This window comes from Thunnus albacares, chromosome 10 (assembly GCF_914725855.1).
Source record: "Thunnus albacares chromosome 10, fThuAlb1.1, whole genome shotgun sequence".
Lineage (NCBI taxonomy): Eukaryota > Metazoa > Chordata > Actinopteri > Scombriformes > Scombridae > Thunnus > Thunnus albacares.
Window position 1 is genome coordinate 34,941,376 of NC_058115.1, and position 25,081 is coordinate 34,966,456.

The following is a 25,081-nucleotide window of genomic DNA, read 5'->3' on the forward strand; positions in this document are numbered from 1 at the left end:
AGAGAAAAACTAAATACTTCCTGTATGTCAGAAACACACAACAGCTCCTGGACTTCTCATCTCTAATGCTGTGTTCACATCATATGGGATGGATGGTAGAGGCGGGAAAGATTCCCATGTTTACAACTTGCCAGCGTTCATGTCACACAACAAATCAAGACGGCTGCATGATTACAAAGTTGGTGGAATGAGGCTCAAAAATACTGTTATTGACAATAATCCAGCATATCCAGTAAATATCAGAGCTTTCAGCTTTTCCACTTCATAATTACCACTTGAATGTTGACCTGAATTCTATTTACAAGTCAGAATCTCATAATTAGCATAATTCCGATATGATATGAACGCAGCATAAAAGCAGCCACACTCCAGCTGCTGAGCCTCAGCCTTCACCATTAGAGGTGTTCATTTAACCAGCCAATAGGAGGCCTGTTGTTCTGACCATCATTTGTCATGTGATCTCTAAATAAGTGAAGGAATCAGGTAACACAGTTACTATGAAACTACTAGAAGAACTACAACTAAACATTGTGAAGATCCCATTCCCATTATCCCATTACAGTTCAAGCCTTTCTAATACACTAACAACAGAAAACAACAACAACTGGACTCAGTTTATCATTTGATTCATTTTACAAACAAACTGTCAATCATGTGGAAACCATGTTTACATTTACAAGCAGTGAGAGATCATGTTGGTACTAAATACCATCAGCTGTGTGTGATCCTGTACAGACTGAACTATCTGGTCAGCAGTGAGAAAGTTTCTCTAACAGGAGGAGACTCTTCCTCCTACAGACCACACAGAGACACTGAGGAACCAGGATCAAACGCAAACCCAGCACACAGAGGCTGAGTGAATGTGGTGTTGAAGGTGTGGAGGTGGATCAGTGTGTCAGAGGAGACTCTGTAGAAGGACAGAGTGCCAGCAGGACAGTCCACATACACTGCTACTCTGCCAGAGACAGAGGAGGAGGAGATGATTGTTTCTCTCCTATTGTGACGGACAGAGTAACGACCAGCAGAGCAGAACAGTCTCCAGGACTGATCATTCATTCCAAACCAACAGTCTTCACTGCGTCCTTTCCTTCTGATTCCTCTGTAAGTCACTGATATATAAACGTCTCCTCTCCACTCGACCTCCCAGTAACAGCGACCAGTCAGATCATTTCTACACAGCAGCTGACAGACATCAAATCTGTCTGGATGATCAGGATATGACTGCTTCTCCTTCACACGTGTCACCTTCCTGTTGTTGTCAGACAGTTTGAGTCTTCTGTTTGCTGTGTTTGGATCCAGTGTGAGTTGACAGAAATCTGATAGAGAGAACGAGACACAATACAGCTGCAGTTATTGATCTATCATCTGTTTGATGATGACATCATCTTCATCCTCAGTAGGATGTGAATGAGTGATGTCACACTTTGAAGTTTGCTTTGTTTTCATGAAATGAAAAACACACTTACACTTCCTTGGACCTGGTGTCAAGTATCGGACTCCAGCAGGCTGCAGCCTGAAAGGAGGAGGGGGGTCAGAGCAGCACGTTCTCTTTCAGCATGCAAACATGGACATGACATCACTCTAGAAAAAGCAGCTCTGATCCTCATCACACTGAGCTGCTTTGCTGTTGCTGGGCAACACAACCGTCCATCACATCACATCACATGATGACTATCAACAGCAGCTACATTCAGCCAATCAGAAACAGGCGGCTCAAAGTCAAATCATAACAACAATGAGACTTTTTCTTGTCAGACTCAGCAGTTTGTATTGTGAACAGATGACAGGACTGTTTAAACTGATTCACACTAATATGAAAATGATAAACCGCCTGTTTCTGTTTGTCTTTCCTCAACAATCTTTGGACGACTGACAAGTTATTTCCTCTCACACAGGTGGAACATTCCTGCATGATGGTTACAGCTGACAATCAGCTGCAGTCTCAAGTGTTTGAAGTGAGTTCACTGCAGCTTCCTGTTTTTCATTTAGTTGATCGCTGCAGGTATTTAATAATCCTTCCACTGAAGCTCAACCAGGAAACACTGTCAATGAACATTCATTAATATTAGATCCTAACTGGTCCTGTCGGCGTGTCTGGAGATTTAAATAATCAATGATATTAAGCTGATTTCCACTTTTTCTGTCACTGTACAGTGTTTATCTGTTGAGCTGCAGTAGAAGGATCAGAACAAAATGAGGGAATTTGGCACTAAAACGACTGTAACGTTGAAAGATTTCTGCTTGAGTTTATTAAATACTTGCAGGGATCATCTGCATTAAGAGAGATGCTGTGCACATTTACGCACGAGACACAGCAGTGACTTTATCATTTAAATCTCCAGACGCTGTTTCTTCACATGAAAAACAGCAACAAAATAATGTTTTATGTATATTTGTTCATCCTGTTATCAAACGAGTTGAACAGATGTTTGGACGATGGAACACGGACCCACAGTCTGGATCAACCAGAACAACTTTAAAGCACAAACAAGTCGACATTTCAAGGTGTTAACTGAGTTGTGTGGTGGTTGTTAAGCTGTTATATGCACAAGATAATAATAGATCATCATCTGCATATTAACCATAACACAGAAGTCTGTCTTTCAAGAAAAAGGGATATGATTAGTCACTGACTATTATTAGTCAGATGATGTTTTTAATTCATCATGTTTGAAACTTCAGAAGGATGATATGTACAGTAGTAACATGTTCTGTTTATCTTTCATACATTTAACTTTTGTTTTCATACTATAATTGGGATTCAGGAGGGTGAGTGTGAGCAATAATTCTCAATGTGATAATGTTTCAGTGTGTGACAGTAGCCTATTTTCCTTTTTTAAATTCTATTCTGACCTTAGTAATGAAGTGATATTTTTCACTGTGTTGTGCACGTTTATATAACCTGCATGAAACAACACTGTAAGAACTACCGGGGGAAGTATGTAAGATGTGTTTTTTGTCGTCTGTCTTCAGAACATTGTAGTTTCACCACAGCAGACCCACGTCAATAACATCCGCCGTCACATGATGACGTAGCCCAGTGTGAGTGCAGTCAGACTCTCTCAGCACCGCGGTTGTCTTTTCCTAAGTCCTCATGAATTCTCCTTCACATCTTTCTTTGACCTCATGACGTTTTCCATCGAGGTTGAGGAAAAGTGTTTATGAAAAGACGATAGGAGGGACTTTTCGACCGCAGCCCTCGGGTACGTCTCAAGCTGATCAGACTGATCTGATACATCACTGCAGTTTCACACTGAAGTGGAGACAGATTATAGATTAAATTTAAGTGTTTTGCTCCCAAGTTTTATGTTTTATTTGTTTTCTGATTCATCATCTAGTTGAAAATCTGTTGATTGTCGGTCTGAAAAGAACCATAAACAACTTTCTTCATTTATTTGAAAGATGTTTTTTCATGATGTTATTTCCTCCATTAAAGTGTTTCTTGCTGACAGACAGACTCTTCCTGACTTTAATTTGATCCATAATAACAGTTAAACACATTTATATTTTACATCATTTATTGTCATTAACATTCAGTCACATGTGAGGCTGAAAATTCCTGAGCGTCGGGTGTGATATGAGTTACATCATTTCCATTTTCACTGAAACATTTAGCCAAATACATATTTTCCAGTGTTCAGAAGACACTCTGATCATATTCTGGGTTATTAAATAATGAATTCACTATCAGGATTATCAAAAAATGGTGCAAAGATCATAAAATAGGAGAGATGTGAGTCTTCCTGCTGGACCTGGTTAGCAGTCTTGCCGCCGCATTTTGGACCATTTGTAGCCGGTTCACAGATGCTTTGCTGAGACAAGTGAAAATCGAATTACAATAGTCCAAACGGGATTATATGAACGCATGGATGATCATTTATAGTTCCGGTTGTGAGACGATGGACTTGAGTTTAGCGATATTTCGTAGATGGAAAAAACATATATGGGTCAATGATTTATGATCAAAATGCATAGCCTGGTCAAATATGGCACCAAGATTTCTTAAGTTTGACCTAACAGCTGATGAAAGGGACCCAATACTCTTAGCTACCTTGGGAGCTATACTGTCAAAAGCAACAATGAGAACCTCTGTCTTGTCAGTAGTAAGCTGTAGGAAGTCGTTTGACATCCATTTCTTAATAGCAGTCAGACAGTTGTGCAGCACAGACAGTTTATGCGGGTTATCAGGCTTAAAAGATACATAGAGCTGAATATCATTGGCATAACAATGATAGGAAACATCACTAAATTTGCTGATAACCTGACCTAGGGGGAGCATGTATAAGGCAAAGAGAACAGGACCCAGAACGGAGCCTTGCGGCACACCACAGGAAAGAGCAGCAGTTTCGGATGAGTAAGGACCAAGAGACACAGAAAAACTCCTGTCTGCGAGGTAGGAGGAGAACCAGTCCAGGGCGCTCCCTGAGACACCCACAAAGGCATGAGTAGAGAGGGGAAGAGATGAGGGGATAACGCTAACTCTGACATCTCTAATTTTATCAACAAAGAAGGAAAGAAAGTTGCTGCAGTCCTTATTTTACCAGACAGGCACATCCGAAGGTGCTGGAGTGACAATGTTGTTAATTGTATCAAACAGGACTTTTGGGTTACGCTTACTGGTGGAGATAAGGTTGGAAAAATAAGAAGCCCTTGCATCTTTAATCAAGCTGTAGGTAGGCACAGCTGTAGGTACAGGGTCAATACATGAGGTGGAGGAGTTACACTCAGTGACAGTCTTGTCAATTTTCCCATGGTTACATCATTTTTACAGGATTCGCTGAGATCATCTGTGTTTACATCAGCAGCAATACTGGCTCTAATTGATGTTATTTTGTTATAAAATTACAATGGAAGTTGTCCCATTTTGATGCAAAGAACTGCTGGGGGGCAGCGCTGAGTACCTGATCAATAGTGGAGAATAATATTCTACAGTATTCTCTAATAATCTTGGAAAATAATCCTTTCTTGCCAGATGTATTGCTTTGTTATAGACAGTCATGACTTCTTTGTATATTACAATGAACTATATACAAAGAACTTCTCTTGATCTCATTAACACTGTTATTGTTTAACTATGGAGAGATTCTGTCAGTCCACCGCTTTTATCTTTTAGTGAAGCAACAGTATTTAAAGCAGTTGACAATGCATTATTGAAATTTTCAACCATGTCATTTAAAGGGCAGTCACAGCTGTATGGCTCAACTGATCTCGTAATATTAGTAAATATTGTTTCAGCCTCGTCATCTAGGAATCTCTTTTGAACCAAAAATTCCCTTTTAGTCTTTGTTAAGATTACGTTGGCATCAAAGAACACAGTGATGATCAGAAATAGGTAGTTCAAATACTTGGGTACAGGCTGTCTGTCTGTGTGCACTGTCCTTTGCACTTATCCCCACATTTTTGTTTGTGTTTAGTGTCCCAAGGGCATGACGTAGATTGGTGCCAAGGAGTCTGGATCCAGTGATGTTCAGATGAACCCCATCAGGTTTAAAGTGGTCTTTACAGTTCCCAAAGATATTGAAATTGTCAACAAACATTATCCCATGGATGAGGCATGCCAATATCAGCCATATATTCAGGCCAAGGAGTCTATTGAAAGTTTCAATTCCTTTCCCAAAACTTGGTATCACTCCAGAAATGTACAAATGTTGCAGTTGACAGTCGCTCAGCTTTTCCAGTAGCAGGGAAAAGTCTTTTTTCAGGATTTCAGAGCCAGTTTTCCTTCGCAGAATGTCGAAGGATCCAGTGTGTATAATATATCATATCAGTTGGATGTGTAGAGAGGATAGTTGGCAACATCTCTGTTTGCTCCCTAACAGATTTGTTATCCACAGTTTGATTTTCAGTCCTTGCCATTTTTACATGCTTGGTTATAGAGTCCCCAATCAGAATAGTGTCTGGAGCAGCATCTCTTCTTCTGGTCCTTGGCCTAGCTGTGGTTTTTGGGCTATTTCTCAGGTTTTGCATATCAGCTTCCCTGTGTTCAATGTAGCTATATTTCTCCTAGCAGTGGCTTTGGGGCTATTTTTTGGTTTTCGGTTAGCCTCAACGCTGGTGATGTGATTAGCTTCCCTGAGTTCAACATCATTAGTATTAGTCAGAGGATCATACCTGTTATGCAATGAGAGTTCAGGTGGTAGAGGGATTGTGGTGCTCTCTTATTTAATGTCTTGCTTGATTTGCCTCTGCAGCGGCTGACCAAATCCTGGCTGGAGTTTATGCTTTCAGTCTGGTGCCCATGCGGTGTCAGAAGGCCGATCTGGAAGCCTCCATAGCTAATCAGTGTAGTTATAACATATCCAGGTGAGCGTGTCAGCTAAATCCACGACTGGATTCTCCACATACGATGCAATCCCGCGTATATAGTCTGTTAACATTTGGTAGCTCTGTACCTTGTACAGTAGCTGCTACAGAGTCAATGAATTGCTCGCTCTCACATATTTGATATATTGATATGATATATTTGATGCAGCATTGCAATCTTCTTTTCAAGATGCGTTATCCTCTCAGTCAGTCACTTACACTCCATGTAGTTTACTGACTTTGTTGGGTTTGGAGACATAACTTTTACATTGTCTTTTGCTGATCAGAGAAGCTTTGTATGCTAGGCTAGGTTGGACTAGCAGCTGAGTCTGTGGTAGGGCTCAGAAACTTTCCTGTGTCCCAAAAGTAAACTTTTGTTCGGTTCCACAGTTCCACTATAGACGTTTTCTTTAGCATCAGTGTAAGCAGTAATAGCTCTTTTTGGAATAATACTTAGGAAGTTACGAAATGCAAAAAGAAAGTAAAAAACATTAAAAATTTTGTGTAGCCATTGTTGTAGCGTAGCGTTAACGTTACAATGCGTCAGCTGAGTCACATCACAGTGATCACTTGAGCCTCACAGCCTGTCTGACAGGCCATGACAGGCTGCTATGATTATGCCGAGTGTGCCAGCTTGAGATTTAGATGGCACATCCAGGTATACCAGTGGCTATGCGGGTGGTGAACATCACATTGAATTCAAAGTTGCATTTATCGTTATAAACACTGGAGACAGCTGCAGAAACTGCTCCACTCACTGTAAAAATAACTTTACTGATCTTATAATATATCCATGGTGCTCACAGCTACTTATAACTGTTGGTATACAGAACTGTTGAACATATAAACAAATGAGACGCAGCAGGTTAATGTGAATGATACACATCCGGAGTGTTTCAGAGCCAGTTTAACGAAATATCAAGGAGAACAAATCAGCTTTCTTTCAGCTTCTGAGGCAATCTGATGTCCAGTGCATTACAAATATTGTGGAGGCAAATTTCCATGTTTCATATATTGAGGTCTAAACTGTGTTGATGGATGGTTGGTTTAAATATCATAACACAAATATCAATTATGTGACATGTGTAGACTGTGTAACATGTTAGTGTACTGTACAGAAAATATAACAGAGTACAGTGACTCATTCCCAAACTGGTTCACAGCATTTCTCTGCATGGTCGCTATTTTGTATGGACTACCCTACAGAGAAAGATTGCCTTGCGAGGCTGCTGGATTTGCAAGATCACAACATCACAAAATCATGCAAGAATCCATCTTGTCAAGCTTCAAGTTATCAACATTGCAAATCAAGTTGCCTCGAAAGGTAAGACAGCAACAGACAGTGAAAGACAGTGATAGGTGGATGGTTCATCCAATCACCTGCCAAGTATTTTGTGCCTGCCCTTTTCCAAACAGTTTCCAAGGACGATTTTTCAGATTGTTCTGTGTAACAAACCATCTGGCACGTCAGGTTAACATAGAGACAGACAGATACTGCATCTGGACTGCTCACATGTGCCACCTGGTGGTTGTTGGTGCGCACTGCAGCTACTCCTGGATAAATTATTTCATTTTCACCCCTTCACTGCAGCCACAGCATTACTGTGGTACATCAATTGAAATAAGTGACATCTGTACCTGAGAGTGTCCACCTGTCTGTTCACTTCTGAGAGTGTCCACCCAACTGTCCATACCTGAGAGTGTCCAGTCTCCAGTGTGGATTCTCCAGTCCAGCAGACAGCAGCTTCTCTCCTGAGACTCCTGGATGATTGGAGCTCAGATCTAGCTCTCTCAGATGGGAGGGGTTGGAGCTCAGAGCTGAGGCCAGAGAAGCACAGCCTTCCTCTGTGATCAGACATCCTGACAGACTGCAGACACACAAAACAACAACACACATCACATGATCTGAGATCACTGCAGGACTGGAAGGTAGTGTGTTTATTACTGTCATCGCCAATGTGTTTCTGTAATCTTCAAAGTGAAATTCAATACTTCCAATCCCTACTTCTCAATTCAAATCGATAACCATTGTAACGCTTTTATTGTGATGCAGTCCCAGCTTCCTGTAACCTTAGTAAACATGTTAGCCACTTCTAACTCTTCACTGCATAACAATAGGCCTAAATAAAAGAATAGTAAAAGAAGAAGCAGCCACAGTGAGCTGTTTAGATGAAGTGTTGCAGGTGACAGACTCTTGACTACAGTTTTTATGAACATTAAACCTCCAACAAATCACAGAAGTAAAGGACTCCTTCTCAGATGCTCACAGTCGAATACAGGTCAGGATTCCCAACTAATGTGGCATATAAGGACTGAATATTGTGGAAATAGAAGTGAAAACTAATAGTAAATATTTCTGACTCCTTCATTCAGATTCAGTAATCATCCAGAGTTAGAAGCTTGTTCAAAAGAAAAGAAGAATTAAATGGTGGTTAACCACAGAATTGCTGGGGTGCACTATCATATCACCATGGTGAGTAAAAATCACTATCATCCCAGCACAGATACTGCTCTGAAATTAAAAGAAACTACAAGTGTTGACAAGAACTGTTCACTGACTATATGTGTTTTCTTTGGGCCAGATACACAGTTCTTCATTTAGTTTTTGAATCTTAAAACTCCTCTCTGATATTTCAGAATCCATCAGCAGAGAAAAAACAAAACTAATGAAAATATGTTAATAGAAAGTTATTCACGGAGTCTAAACACACAACTGCTCTGAAAATAATTTGAGTATAAATGTCCAGGTGTTCATCAACTCATATAAATCACAGTTTAAATGGTAATCAGTTGAGCGGGTTGATGAATCCTGACCTGAGAGTTTCCAATGTACAGTTTGGACTTTTCAGTCCAGCAGACAGCAGTTTCAGCCCGGAATCCTGCAGGTTGTTGTTACTCAAGTCAAGCTCTCTCAGATTAGAGGACTGGGAGCTGAGAACTGAGGACAGCGCTGCACAGCTTTTCTCTGAAAGGTTACAGCCACTCAGTCTGAAGAGACAAATGAAAAATACTTAATAAATCATCATCATCATGATTTTTCCATCCTCTCTAAAAGATCTGTTTAAAAATCTTATCAATAAATCCAACTGTCTGTGTACTTACAGAGCTTTGGTGGAGGCTTTGACAACTGGCAGCAGCCTCAGAAGAGCCTCTTCTGAAGCAGAGTATATCTTCAGGTCAAACATGTCCAGATCTTTTTCTGATGACAGAAGGATGAAGGCCAGAGCTGAACACTGAGCGGGAGACAGTTTACCTGTAGAGAGACCTCCTGAACTCAGGTACTGTTGGATCTCCTCCACTAGAGAATGATCATTCAGTTCATTCAGACAGTGGAACAGATTGATGCTTCTCTCTGCAGACAGGTTCTCACTGATCTTCTTCTTGATGTACTTGACTGTTTCCTGATTGGTCTGTGAGCTACTTCCTGTGTGTGTCAGCAGACCTCGGAGGAGTTTCTGATTTTTCTGAAGTGAAAGACCCAGGAGAAAGCGGAGGAACAAGTCCAGGTGTCCATTTGGACTCTGTAAGGCCTTGTCCACAGCACTCTGGTAGAAACACGTTGATTTGCCTCTGAACACTTCAGACCACCAAGATGTTGCTCTGTCTTCTGCCAGCAGATTGACTCCAAAGTTGAAGAATGTCAGATGGACATGAAGAGCAGCCAGAAACTCCTGAACACTCAGATGGATGAAGCAGAACACCTTGTCCTGGTACAGCTCTCTCTCTTCTTTAAAGACTTGTGTGAACACTCCTGAGTACACTGAGGCTGCTCTGATATTGATGCCACACTCTATCAGGTCTGATTCATAGAAGATCAGGTTGCCTTTCTGTAGCTGCTCAAAAGCCAGTTTTCCCAGAGACTCAATCATCTTCCTGCTCTCTGGACTCCAGTGTGGATCTGTCTCAGCTCCTCCATCATACTTGACCTTCTTCAGTTTGGACTGAACCACCAGGAAATGGATGTACATCTCAGTCAGGGACTTGGGCAGCTCTCCTCTCCTTCTGCTTTTCAACACATCCTCCAGAACTGTAGAAGTGATCCAGCAGAAGACTGGCATGTGGCACATGATGTGGAGGCTTCGTGATGTCTTGATGTGGGAGATGATTGTGCTGGCCTGCTTCTCATCTCTGAATCTCTTCCTGAAGTACTCCTCCTTTTGTGGGTCAGTGAACCCTCTGACCTCTGTCACCATGCCGACACACTCAGGAGGGATCTGATTGGCTGCTGCAGGTCGTGTGGTTATCCAGAGGCGAGCAGAGGGAAGCAGTTTCCCCCTGATGAGGTTTGTCAGCAGCACATCCACTGAGGTGGACTCTGTAACATCAGTCAGGATCTCATTGTTGTGGAAGTCCAGAGGAAGTCGACACTCATCCAGACCGTCAAGGATGAACACAACCTGGAACTCCTCAAACCTGCAGATTCCTGCTTCTTTGGTTTCAGTAAAGAAGTGATGAACAAGTTCCACCAAGCTGTACTTTTTCTCTTTCAGCACATTCAGCTTTCTGAAAGTGAATGGAAATGTGAAGTGTATGTCCTGGTTGGCTTTGTCTTCAGCCCAGTCAAGAGTGAACTTCTGTGTTAAGACTGTTTTCCCAATGCCAGCCACTCCCTTTGTCATCACTGTTCTGATCGGTTCATCTCTTCCAGGTAAGGCTTTAAAGATGTCTTCTTGTCTGATTGTTGTTTCCAATCTGTCTGGTTTCCTGGATGCGGTTTCAATCTGTCTGACCTCATGTTCATCATTGACCTCTGCAGTCCCTCCCTCTGTGATGTAGAGCTCTGTGTAGATCTGATTCAGAAGGGTTGGGTTTCCTGCTTTAGCAATCCCCTCAAACACACACTGGAACTTCTTCTTCAGGTTAGACTTGAGTTTACATTGACACCTGCCAGCAGGAGTCCCTGAATGAACACACACAAAACAGGATCAGTATATGAAGTATAAAGTAGTAGTAAAATATTTCAACATTTAATTCAACATCAACCACATTTCCTCCATCTCTTGAGACATCAGTAAATGCCTCATTTATCCAGAATGTTAAATCTTTATAGAAATCCTCTTACTGCTCTGCAGACAGTCAGCCAGCTCCTTCTGCTTCATTCTCCTCAGGAAGTGCAGTGTGATCTTCAGAAATGCCTCTCTGGTGCTCCTCCTCTGCTCTTCCTCCTCACCATCCAACACCTCCTCGTCCTCTCTCTGACTCTCTAGGCATTCTGGGTAATCTGGACTCAGAACCCTCTGCATCTTCTTCAGCTCATTCTTCACCAAAGTGACGATGTTCTCCTCCAGCAGCTGGAACAGAATACTATATGAATGACACAATCAAACTAACATCGTGAACTAAACATCAGATCCATGTTGGACAGACTGACAATCCACTGGTGTACAAAGTGCAGCATGGAGATGATTGTGAACAGAACAGATGTAAAAGTAGTTGTTGTACATGTACAGACCAAAAATATGGAGTCCAGGTGTGTTTGATGCTGCTGGGCAGACTGATCACTGGGAACCTCTGAGCTCTCCTGGTCCACTCTGTGGAGGAATCATGAAGAATGAGCTCACATTATGTCTGTCCACACAGAGACAAACACAAGCTAAAGGTCCATCAAGTGATATTTGGATGTGAATCAGATGACTCCCTGTAGTGGTAAAGCTTTACTAGTCCTGCTGATCCCACTGAGAATCAACAGCTCAGTCTGTTTGTAGCTTTCAGCTCATCGGTCAGTTTGGTTTAGTCCCAACAGCTCTGAACAACCCTCCATACAGCTCTCCCTCCCTCACTGTACACTGCTGAAGTGCCGTGGAGCAAGGCAGCTACAACCTCCAGCTGCTCCAGTGGAGCTGCTCAGTGTCTGCTTGTATCAGACTGGTTGAACTGGGCAGTTCCCAGTATGAAAATGACATTTGGGTTTGTGTACGTGAGAAAGTAGGCAGGTGTCATGTCTGAGGTTTTTGAACATCTTGTGTTTGAGCAAGTTGAGGAGTATTTAGTCAGACACAGTTTGTTGTATGAGCTTCAGTCTGGCTTTACAGCAGCAGACTCTACTGACACCTGTCTTATTCATTTGTTTGATTTTATTAGTCAAAACCTTGATGGAAGAAATTATGCTGACTTGCAGAAAGCTTTTGACACAGTGAAACATTCTGTACTGTTGTCAAAGTTACAGTGCATGGTGTTTGGACATACTGCTGTAAAATGGTTTATTTCTTACATTACAGGAAGAACTCAAGTCTGTGATGTTGAAGTGGATCTATCAGAACCTCAGGATATTACATGTGTGGTGCTGCACGGTTCTATTTTAGCCTCTTTTATTTCTTATGTATATAAATGATATGACAGCTGCTGTGACATGCAAGCTGCTGCTGTATGCTGATGATTCTGCATTACTGCTATCTGGGAATGATGTCAGTGAAATTCAGAACTCTTAGTAATGAATCAGAAAGTGTGAGAGAGTGGCTCATAGATAACAAGCTTTCAATACATTTGGGTAAAACCGAGTCAATCCTGTTTGGAACAAAGACGTCAAGAACAAATACATTGAAAATCTTTTGTAAAGGAATTGAAATTTTATTATATTATGTCTAATACTTAGGAATAATATTGGGCCAGTCACTGTCCTGTGAATCTGTTGTTGATAAAATATTATCGAAGAGTGGCAGCAAACTTCAGTTCCTGTTTCACAGACTAAGGCTCTTTTTAACTTTTCTGTTGAGAAACTTCTCATGTCCTCATTGGTACAGCATCAGTTTGATTCTGCCTGTTCTGATTGGTTCAGTGGTTTGACATTTAAATTTAGGAACAAATTGCAGGTGATGCAAAATAATATTATTCAGTATTTATTAAATGTATCCTGTTTAACTCATGTTGGTGATGAATTCAGAAGTGTAGGACTGCTGCCAGTACAGCTCAGAGTAGAACAACAGAAGCTGCATCATTGTTCAACATTATCAATGGGTTTGCTCCTCAATACTTCACAGATAACAATGGAACATACTCAGCATGGCTATAACACCAGGGCCAGTGTGTGTTCATATAAAGTCCCTCCAGTGAATAATGTAGCCAGAAGTTCCTTTTTTTAAGCTGCTGCCGTGTTGTGGAACAGCCTCCTGTTACACATCCAGCTGTTAAAAATGAGAGGAACTTATAGAAGTCAGGTCAGGACTTATTTATGGAACATGGTCACAGGTTTATAATGAAATCTGCAATTCCATTTTTACTTCAGCCATCAAATCGTCTTTGTTGTACTTTGTGTTTTGATGTGAGAGTTTATTGTTTTATTTAATTTGTGGTGATTTAGTTTTATGTTGTTCGTCTTTTGTTTTGTCTTTTAACATTTTGGGACCATGTTGGAAATAAATGTTTTCACTTTAACATGTGTTGCAAGCCAAGTCTGCTTCTTTAAGGATGTGGCTTTGTGGGTAATGTGTGTGTTTAGCTGCAGCCACAGTATACGCTGATAGAGGGAAATAGTGAGGCAAGAGTCAAATGCATCACAGAGAAGCTATGTATTAAGTCTGCTGCAACGCTGGCATAAAGTGCCCCGTTCTCCACCGCAGAGTTGGTCCGGACTCTTTGTAAAGCTTGTTACCAGCTATGAGCCAGACTAAGCTAAGTGAGCTAGCGTCATACCAGTGGCCGCGCAACTACGGTTTGGGGCCTGAGACTGGAGAGGTAACATATGTTTTTTATGTCTGTAATGTATAAATAAATCATATCATGTGACTTTTCATATGAACAACCAAGTGCAACACCATGAATGTCTTCCAGGAGAGACTGTCTGAACATGTGATCTGTTATCTCCATATTTAAATGATTATCACGTCTCCTCCCTCTCTATGACGGCCGGTTTTTCACTGACGTAGTCGGACAACACGTCGTACAAACCAGTTCTTTTCCAGCATAACCTGACGATTACTGTCAGTTACAGCTTACATCTGATCAGCAGATGGACGTCCTCCTTTAAAATGAATCAAATGTCCCTTTGACGGGTCGCTCTTAAAGGACAGACAGCTGGGTTCAGGTCCAGGAGAGTCTGGTCTCTGCTGCTGGATCCTGAAACAACAACAGCTCTGATAAATGTACATGTTGGATAGAAATGAAAAGTCTGTTCAGTCTTTGCAGATTTACATTCGTACCTTCCATCAGCAGGTTGTCCAGATTTAAAATTTAAAGGTTCATACATGGACCAGTCACTCTTCATGGACACACAGCCGGGTCCAGGTCCAGGTCCAGGTCCAGGTCCAGGTCCAGGTCCAGGTCCAGGTCCAGCAGAGTCTGGTCTGTGCTTCTTCTTTGTTCTTCAACACAACACACACAGAGCTCTGAGTGTGAATAATGATGTTGGAGTGATGTGAGTGGAGAACAGTGATGGACAGTTAGAGATCCTCATCTCACCTCTGAGCTTTGGTCTGGCTGTCATGTTCCCCACACAGAGAGCTTTTAGAGGGAGGGACTCCCTCCTCTCTGTCCTCACACTGATCCATAGCAGAGAAACACCTTCACACAAACACAACAACACATTATTTCTCCTCATTCCTCTCAGTCACGTGACAAACACACACAGAGCTCTGACTGGAGGAAAGCAGCTCATCCACTTCAATACTAAATACACTCATCTGACAGTTTCCATGTTGTTGGCACTTTGAGCTGCAGTGTCATATCTAACAAATCACTTTCACAATGCTCACAATGGGCCTCATGCAAGAAGCACACGAACCAACAGATTTCTTCTTAAGTGACAGGTACGAGTGATTTAAGAGAATTTGTGGCTTCACCAATTTTCTGAGACTTCTCTCTGAGGTACGGATGAAACTGACGAGTTCAGAGCTGTCGTACGAGTCCTGAACAGACAGTCTGACTTTCTTCACAGTTTAAATATGATACAGAAACCAAGTGAAAATAAAATATAAAGGTTTATATATTACAGAAGTTTAGGAGAAGAGAATGAAAATGTTTTTGCAGGAAGCTTTTGGATGGTTTGAAGACTAGAGGGAAACACTTCATGTTGCTTTTTCTTTGGCTTTCATTGGGGATCAGATCACTTTTCACTTCTATTTGACAGACTTTGAAAAGCTCTTCAACATTTGAAATGTTCCTCTTTTTCACAGTCTACTATATCCAGTCAGAGCATGCAGCGGCAGCTCGTCCAATAATCCAAAATCAATCATGTGACCTGGACAGATGCTGCTGAATTCACATCCACATCAGCTCACAGAGACTTTCTACCTTCATCTGTAGAGGAAACACAGAGAGAACAGCTGAAAACATCAGTCCAATCATTGATCAGCAACTGAACATTGATCATCACTCATTCATCCTTTACATCATTTCTGCTGGAAACATCCTAAATATCAGCTGCTTCTCCTCTGATTGGCTGCGTCTCTCTGGTTCATATCAGCTGAATCTCTTTGGGTTTTTGGACTGTTGCTGTGACTTAACAAGCAGGTAGAAAACATGACTATGAACTCTGGGAACTACTGATGGGCTTCACACTTCAAACTAATCAATACATGGATCAATAGTGGTTTGTTGCTGGACAGAGAAGATGCTGCTTGTTGTCATTGGTCAGTCAACAGGAAGAATCAGAAAGCTGCAGCCAGTAAGGCGGCAGATCAATCCCCAAACTATCAATACTACTGATACTTGTTCTGAGTATTGATACCAGCGTCAATAGGATCAATATCTGATCAACAGATCAGCCTTCTTAGTGTAAGGTTTAAAGGTGAAGTTAATTTATACATTCAAGTTAATTCACAAAATATGTATTTACAATGTTTACACAGTTAATTATTTATATATCGATGCTGTATTATTTACATATTTACAGGTTCAAATATTTTCATCAGCATCCTGTGAAGGTTGAAACAGTATTGAATCTGCTTCTGTGGTTTTACCTCATTACAGTTGGATCTGCCTCAGTCTAGCCTATGATTGGTTGGTTTAGTCACATGTGCCAAAAAGACGAGGAAGTGTTGTTGTTATGTCTCTGATGCCGGGAGCTAGAGTAAAGTGCTGCTTAAAAAGTCACCTGTCTCCATCCTGCTATTTTCTCTTATGAAGAGTGTCAAATTACCACCTATCGAACCCTCACGTTACATTAGTGCTGCTGCTGTTTGCAGCCATCACCTCCTTAGTTCACAGAATTCACTCTAAAGCTGCAACTAACCATTATTCCCATTATTGATTAATCTGTTGATCATTTTCTGGATGAATCGTTTGATCAATAAATCATCAGAAAACAAATGTCCGTCACAGTATCCTCGGACACCAGCTGACGTCATCAAATGTCTCGTATTAAAACCCAAAATATTCAGTTTACTATCATGTAAGACCAAGAAAAGCAGCAAATTCTCACATTTGAGAAGCTGGAAACATCAAATATTTGTATAAGAAGCTTAAATATTTTGACAGTGTGATGTGGAGCGCTGTCTGTGATGATAGCGCTGCTGAATGTGCACAACTGAACCAATGACCCAAACACCTGGCTTTCATTTTAAATGTCAGAAGGATAAAGATTTATAGAATCATTTACAGTAACATCAGACTCTGACTGATCATTTAATATTATGAAGATCAGTTTGTACAGATGGGCACACAGGCTGCCATGATGGACAACAAACATTATCAGCCTAAATCCAAAGTCCTGAAAGGCAAATGGTAACCAGAGCGCACACACGGACACACCGAGCTGTATTCAACTCAACTTACAAGGTTCAACTTCAGTTTGAATAGTTAGATTGGCTCTGAGGATGACAGGAAGCGCAGCGTCCTGGCTTGAACCATTACGCATGGGTGACAGGTATGTTACAGTCATTTTAAACCTCTTTCCATCAGCTGACATCATTTATTATTAAACTATAGAAGCTCATAAGAAACATTTTTTACGTATTTTTATCCCAAATTTCTCCTGCAGTAGGAATTTGCATCCTTCGTTGTCTTGTTTGAAACGGGGCAGAAGACATGAAAAATCTGTTATTTATAAAGTCTAATTAGTCCAATAGACAAGAAAACACATCAATAATACTCTTAAATATTTCACAAAAACTAAAAGGAGCTTTTTTAATAACTAAAAGCAGGAATTACAGCCTACATAGATGATTTGTGTATCAGAATATTTTCATGGATTCAGGGAGGAAAATAGTGGATTTACTGGAGAGGGAAACTATTGATCTACTCATTTATATGTATAGATAGACTGTGTTTTCAGTGGAAAACAGACTGTGCAGCAGTGATATGATACTGACAGTATCTCATCTCATCACTGAATGTGTTTCCTCATTTTTACAGACAGTCAGCTGAGCCCTGCCCTCCTCAGTGGGGGGAAGTACATTTACTCAAGTACTGCACTTCAGTACAAGTTTAAGGTATTTGTACTTCACTTGAGTTTTCCCATTTTATACCTTTTTATACTTCACTACATTTCTGAGGGAAATATTTAACTTTTCACTGCACTACATTTATTTAACAGCTGTAGTTAGTAGTTACTTTGCAAATTGAACATTTTAATATTTACATACAAACATGTCATTATGTTATAGAATATTTGTTATTAATTATCAAACAATAAATAAAATCATCTCCACCTCCACCAACTACAACAGTAAAATGCTCCTTACTCATCAATGTATCAGTAATAATAACCCATTAATATAATGTTCAATAATTTAACCTCACAGGAGGATTTTTCTGCATGAGTACGACTCACACAGACGCCATCTTTACCCGACAACAACCAGAAAGTTTCCCAAGCTGACAAACTCCTCCAACAATCACACACTGTCTATGAAGAGACTCAAAGACCAAGAGAAATCAACCAGAGCTCCACTTACTGAACTTTTTCTCATGAACTTCATCAGTGTGCAGCTCTCTGAGCAGGTCTGAGCAGGAAACGAGCTTCAGTTCAAGTTCAACTTTCCTCAGGTGAAGTGATGCTGCTTCGTGTTTGTGTTTGTGTGTTTTTGTTTGTGCCACACCTTCATCTCTGCACTACCTCAGTATGCAGTCTGACTGGTTGAACTAGTCTCAGTCTGAGCTGCGTTCAGGATCAAGTGTTATTGTAACTCATCTCATTTTCTCTTTTACTGCTCTGATCTAGAAATGACTTTATGACACATTTACTGCATTACATCAGCACTAATGTTCACCAGTCTGATAATGACACTATATATGTGAACACAGACATTATTCACCTGTTATAAATACTGCCATCAATAGTGATATTGATCTTTCTAAACTCACTGATCTGGACTCATAGAGAGATAATCAGAGTATTTACTGCCCTCCAGTGGTCACTGTCAGTAACTACAACTCTCCACATACAGCACAAACATCTGCATGATGTCAGTTTTAGTGATAAATGGCTCTTCTGTGTTGGCTTCATGTTTCAGATGTTTTACAGAATATTGTAATAAACTTTTATTATATTCAGACTGTTTCCATTTTATGAAAATACAATCTGCAGTGTGACTTTTAACATCAGCTGATATTCTTTAAGGAGTTGAGTCTGAACTCGAGTTTAATAAAGAAAAGAAAAGAAGGAAACGTCCACTTTAGTCCAGTGAAAGTTCATCTAATCTGAACCTGATAAACTGAGTGTGAAATGTCCTAAAACAGCCACCGTACAATCAGATTAATAATAAGTGTAGAGAGAATGAACACAAATAACTTCAATATAAAACAAACTAACATGTTAACATGTCGTCTTGTTTTCACACATAATTTAAATTCATTTATAAATGCTGTAAAACCTTCAACACTCTCACATGAATATATGTGTTTTTATCTCAGTGTGTCTGATTGACACACAAGTTGTTGTGTTTGTGTGTAAAATGTGTGTTGGTAAAGTTCATCATGTGACTCAGTGTTGAACCAATCAGAAACAACCTGTAATGAAAAATTAATGACGTCACTTTGTTACAAACTTGAACTTTAATTGTTTCTTGTTTCGTTCTTCAATGTTTGTTGGAAACTTGTTTTAATTCAGACTCAAAACTCAACAGACTGAACTTAATATTTATGTACTTTTACTGTAACACTGAGAGAATCATGAAATAAAATGAAATGTTTAATATTATAATTATGATCCTGCAGCTCTTTAATATTCAAACACAGAAGACAGTTGATGGTCCACATGTATCACATTTATTATAATATAATTATTCATTATTTTGTTACATGCAGCAGAAATAAACCAGTTTCAGCTTTAAAGGAACATTTTGTCTCTTCGGTGTAAACAAACAGAATCTGCAGACATTGAAACAAAACAACTCATCTGATTTATTGATGATTTTATGATGTTAAAAGTTCATTTACATCAGTAAAGTTTATAAAACTGAACGATCCTCGACGTGTTGTGTTAATGCTCGTACGGAAGCCCGCAGAGGACAAACCGAGGATGAGTTTTACATGTTAAAGGCTCGTGTTTCTCTGTTGCCATGGAGACGACACAGGGCAGGAAGTTACTTCAGCGGCGAGAAGGAGCACGGAAACATGAGTTTATTCTCCTGAGAGTCCAGATGGACGACGCTGTTTCTGACTGAGAGACACAGAGAAACATCTGTCAATAACATCGATTATTAGCTGGATTCACGACTCTGATTGGTCCGAAGCACCGGAGACACAAACACAAAACCTGAAGCCTGACAAGATGGATTCTGGCGTGATGTTGTGATGTCATTAATCCAGCGAGACGACTCAACATCCAATCAAACAGTCACATGACGCCTGATACTCTGTTTGCTTTACAGTGTTAATGATTCCTGGAGGCTTTATATATGATGATGTCATATATTATATATGATGATGTCATATATTATATATGATGCTGTGATGTCATGTTAACCCCTAATATGAGCCTGGATCCGGTCTGAGATCCGGTCTGAGATCCGGTCTGAGATCCGGTCTGAGGTCTGAAACCATCTGGAATCTGTTTCCTCTTTAAATCTGGAAGTTATTGATGATTTTACCTCACGTGTTATTATTACTGTATCGATTCTACTTTTATTTCATATTTATCTGGTGAAATCTCTTTTTATGTCTTTTTAAAGGACTTTCTAACTTGTTTTTGAAAAGTGCTGAATTAATAAAGTTATTATTGTTACTGTTAGTCACTTCATCCAGGAAACTGGGATTTTTCAATTACAATAATTGATGCAGTTTTACTAAATTACAGCAACTTTTCCTCATGAAATGTTCAAATCAGCAGCTGCTTGTGGTTTGGACCAATCGTGGCGTTTGGTGTGGCGGTAACTGACGACAAATCTCACCTGCCAACAAACACGATGCCATAGACGAGCAAAACTATTCCCAAATGTTCCCAAATGCTCCCAGATGTTCCCAGATGAGGTTTGATTCAGTGAGTCAGGAGACATAATCTGCCTCAAACATCAAACTAGATTTATTTTAATAACATTATTGATGATTTTATTTGCTGCTGATGTTGAGCTGAAAGTTTATTTAATAAAGGTTATAAATGGAACTCAAGTACAGTATTTTCTGTTTATAGAACCTTGAGTCCTCATGGTTCTCATGTTCAGCTGAACTATAGTTGTTTGTGTGATCTGCAGGAAGTCGTTACGTACGACTCTTCACTGGCAGCAGTTTAAATAAATCACATTATTTTACTTTGACATCATCATTATCATCATTATTACCACTGACAGCTGTTGGTCTGTAGTTTTTTCTTTCTTTACAGTTCATCCAGTCAGATATTTGAGGTTTCTTGTGTTTCTGTCTCAGTTAAACACAACAGATCTGTGAAACATTTCAAACCTTCAGCAGAAACAGAATCTGATCCAGAACTGTGACGTCATCACAGCTAAACATTTGGACCAATCAGAGAGGAAAACAGATGTGATGAAGGTCATCTGCACGTCTTCATGTCAGCGTTCAGCTACAGGAAGTTTGTCTCTATTAAAGCTTCTCTATAAACAGAGTCTCACCTGCAGCGACCACTCTGGCATCAGTGTGAGCTTTATGTCGAACTTCAGCTCGCTGGTCGGCGCTCTCGAACCACCAGAGGGCGTGAACTAAGAGACACGATGACATCATCAACCACACACACACACACCTGTTTACATTCAGTGCAGACAGGTGAGCAACAGTCTCAGCCTGTAAAAAAGTCTAAAAACTGGACAGGATGAGTCCAGGAAACATCTGGCGCACCTCTGTTCTGCAGCCCGAACTCATTGTGGAAAGCTCCCACCAGCTTGCCGTACCCCGGTGCATCATGGGAGGTGATGGCAGCCTGGAAGGCGTCGCCCCAAACCGCTGGACCGCCGGGACGCATCAGGAAGGACATCAGCTCGTACGCACCTGAAACACACAGCAGCTGTCACACCTGTAATTGGCTGCAGTTTTTACAGTGTCTGAGTGGGCGGGGCTTACCGCCCTCCTGTGGCGGCCTCTGCAGGCGGCTCCAGGGAACCAGGTACGTGACCTCGTTGTGCTGACTCGTCAGCATCGGCATCGCCTTGGAGATGTAGTCTGAGATCCAGGAGGGGTCCTGGGCCAGAGCTGCCCGGACCGCTGCCCGCTGGGAGTAACTGTCTGAGGAGCAGAAGACCAGCTCAGCTACACTTTACACCACAGAAGAAGAAGAAGACAAAGAAGAAGAATCTCCTCACCATACTTCCATATATGGAACACCTGGTTCAGGCCGCCGTACTCCACGCTCCAGTAGCCAATCAGCTCGGAGTGGGCGGTGCGCAGGTGGATCTTCTCATTGGTCAGTTTGAGGAAGGCGGTGTTCTGGTCCGGACGGATGCAGTAGGTGCGGAACTCGTAGAAGGTTCTGTGTTTCTGCTGGGAACTCGTAGAGAGACGCACACGAGGCTGCAGAGAGGAGGGAAGAGAGCAGAGGTCTCACTCTGACTGTCAACAGAGGAACCGACAGCTGCTTCACTCTTACACACTTTTAACTTTTTATTCACACAAATAACTTTAATCTAAACTGTCTTGTGGTGTCGTTAAATATGATTTTACATGTTTTATATGTATATTATTCATATGTTTTATTTTACTGTGTATGTTGAGCATCTTTAGGGTCAATAACTCTTCTCTTGTCTTCATATTTGTTATTTCCTTTAAAAATAAACTTCATTGAACAGTTTTACAAGGTTCATTCATTGGTTTCATGTTTTGGACGTTATTATATAACAAAAAACAAAAGAAAACATTAATAACAGTCCACTAACTAGATTTGTTGCTATGGCTGAAAGTCCAGAATGAGCATGTTTAAAACTGTATTTGAAATGTGGAGCTGAACATTCAACTGCTTTAATAACTAATGAGAATAATAAATAATAAGAAAAGGAAAGAAGAATATTGATTTAAGGGACAGATGCAGAGAATTCAGGTTCCTGCTGCCACCTGCTGGACAAAATCAATCAGTGCAGGTGATCAATACGTGACTGTGGACCATGAACCAAGTCTGCAGGGTGAATGTGTGTTAATGCAGAAAGTAAACAGTTATTATCTGCTGACAGTAGATAAAAACTGACTGCTGTCAGTAAAAGTACATAAGTATTATGAGCTTGATGTAGTTAAAGTATTGCAGTAAAAGTACATAAGTATTATGAGCTTGATGTAGTTAAAGTATTGCAGTAAAAGTACATAAGTATTATGAGCTTGATGTAGTTAAAGTATTGCAGTAAAAGTACATAAGTATTATGAGCTTGATGTAGTTAAAGTATTGCAGTAAAAGTACATAAGTATTATGAGCTTGATGTAGTTAAAGTATTGCAGTAAAAGTAGTGGTTTGGTCCCTCTGACTGATATATTATTATATATGACATCATTAGATTATTAATAGTGAAGCATCAGTGTTAGAGCAGCATGTTACTGTTGTAGCTGCTGGAGGTGGAGCTAGTTTACACTACTTTATATACAGTTAGCTAGTTTAGTCCAGTGGTTCCCAACCTAGGGGTCGGGGCCCCTCCAAAGGGTCAGCAGATAAATCTGAGGGGTGGTGAGATGATTAATGGGAGAGGAAAGAAGAAAAAACAAAGTTCTGATACACAAATCTGTTTTCAGTTTTTGGACTTTTTCTCTAATCTTTGATTTTTGCTGAAATATTGGATCATTTGAACATTTATTGAAATGAAAGCATGTGAGAAGTTTAGAGGGAAAAATCACTATTTGGTGGAGCTGTTAACAACTCATAGACATGTGAAATGTGACCCCGACTACACACTGCTTTTTGTAAGACATCAAAAGACAAAAAGGTTGGAAACCACTGGTTTCATCTTTAACAATGTGTTGTATTTTAAAAGCTTGTTATATTATCCATTGTGTCAAATCTTCATCTGAAAAGTAACTAAAGCTGTCAAATAAATGTAGTGGAGTAGAAAGTACAATATTTCCCTCCGAAATGTAGAAAGTAGCATCACATGGAAATACTCAAGTAAAGTACAAGTACCTTAAATACTGTACATAAGTACAGTATTACTTATTAAGTTACTTTCAATCACTGCATGTTATTGCTACAACTACAGATTACACAACTGTTCCAGTACTTAAAGGATTATTGATGAAGACAATTCAAACACATTTGTGTGTGTGTGTGTGTGTGTGTGTGTGTGTGTGTGTGTGTGTGTGTGTGTGTGAGGCGTTCAGGTGAACTGGTCTCTGCAGGTTTTTCTCTGCTGCTGGTTAATTTTAAACTTCAGGTTTTGACCTTTTCACTGAGATCAGTCCAAAGATCAACGACAGACTTCAGAAACAGATCAGAGTCGGTTTGTTTGAATGAATCTGCAGACAAACTGTGAGTTTCTGTGTCGTTCACATGTTGATGTTTCTATGAAACTAACTGAGCTGCAGTAAACTGTGATCATTAAAGCCTCTGACAGGCCTGTTGCAGTCTGAGCTGAACAACCTGCAGCAGAACAGCAGAGCTGCAGCAGAGTTTAGGTTTGGTTATATGAAGGTTAGTTGAGGGTTAAGTAGAGTGAAACTCACCTGAGCAGCAGCAGCAGCAGCAGCAGGTGAGAGCAGCACAGCAGCTGATCTCAGCGAGGAGCTTCTGAACTTCAACATGTTGAAACTAAAGTGACAAAAACAGGCAAACAGAGAGGAAGTTATCTGTCAGCCAGAGATCCTCTGTAGCCGAGAGCTCTCACTCCACGCGGAGAAAGCCAACTCCAAATGTCTGCTGTGTTACCATAGCAACCGATCTGGTACAGCCATGAAATCTGAATCAACTTTATTGGCAAAGAACATTTAAAAGAGAACTTTTATCTCACAGACGACCGGCTCGTTTTAATGTGTTGTTTTTTTTCTTCAGGTGTGTTTTTGTGTTTTTAAGGAAATAATAAAACATTAAAATATATAAACACAGATATGAGTGATTCACGTGAATATCAACACAAATGGACATAAAGTTAGATGAATACTGAATAAAAGAAAAGCACACAGAATACACCAGTATGTTCATAATAATATAATTGCAATGGTTATGATACTATATATAGACAGGTGCATTCAAACATCTTCTTCTTTTACTTTAATGTTTGTTTTCTGAGAAACATCAGAACATTGTTTCTGATTCTGGTTCAGGAAGTTTCTACAGAGTGAGACCTCCTGTCTGTTTGCTCCTCTCAAACTGTAGGAAGTTGTGACGTCATGATGTTTAAAAAGTCTCATTTTCATGAATGAATCACGTGTTTTTATTATTATTATTATAGCCTATTGATCCTGTAAATGTCCGCGTGCGACGTGTTTGATTTTAATGTGAAGTTTAAATTTTATTTTTTATTTTTTTAACGGAACATAAACTGACGCG

The 25,081-nt window shown here is 40.3% G+C and overlaps 1 protein-coding gene and 1 long non-coding RNA gene across 2 annotated transcripts; both read right to left on the reverse strand.

Moving 5' to 3' along the window:
* Positions 1–792: 792 nt before the first annotated feature.
* LOC122990133 (NLR family CARD domain-containing protein 3-like) lies at positions 793–12,243 on the reverse strand. Its single transcript, XM_044363252.1, has 8 exons — positions 12,221–12,243; positions 11,756–11,834; positions 11,366–11,594; positions 9,406–11,203; positions 9,118–9,291; positions 7,998–8,171; positions 1,467–1,513; positions 793–1,316 (listed from the first exon to the last, which is right to left on the reverse strand). Exons 1-8 carry the CDS (start codon positions 12,241–12,243, stop codon positions 793–795), a joined length of 3,048 nt encoding a protein of 1,015 aa, XP_044219187.1.
* A 2,514-nt stretch (positions 12,244–14,757) lies between these two features.
* On the reverse strand, positions 14,758–16,523 carry LOC122990080. The gene is made up of 3 exons (XR_006405259.1): positions 16,399–16,523; positions 15,476–16,005; positions 14,758–14,799 (listed from the first exon to the last, which is right to left on the reverse strand). It is a non-coding gene; the product is annotated as an uncharacterized LOC122990080 (long non-coding RNA).
* Positions 16,524–25,081: the final 8,558 nt, after the last annotated feature.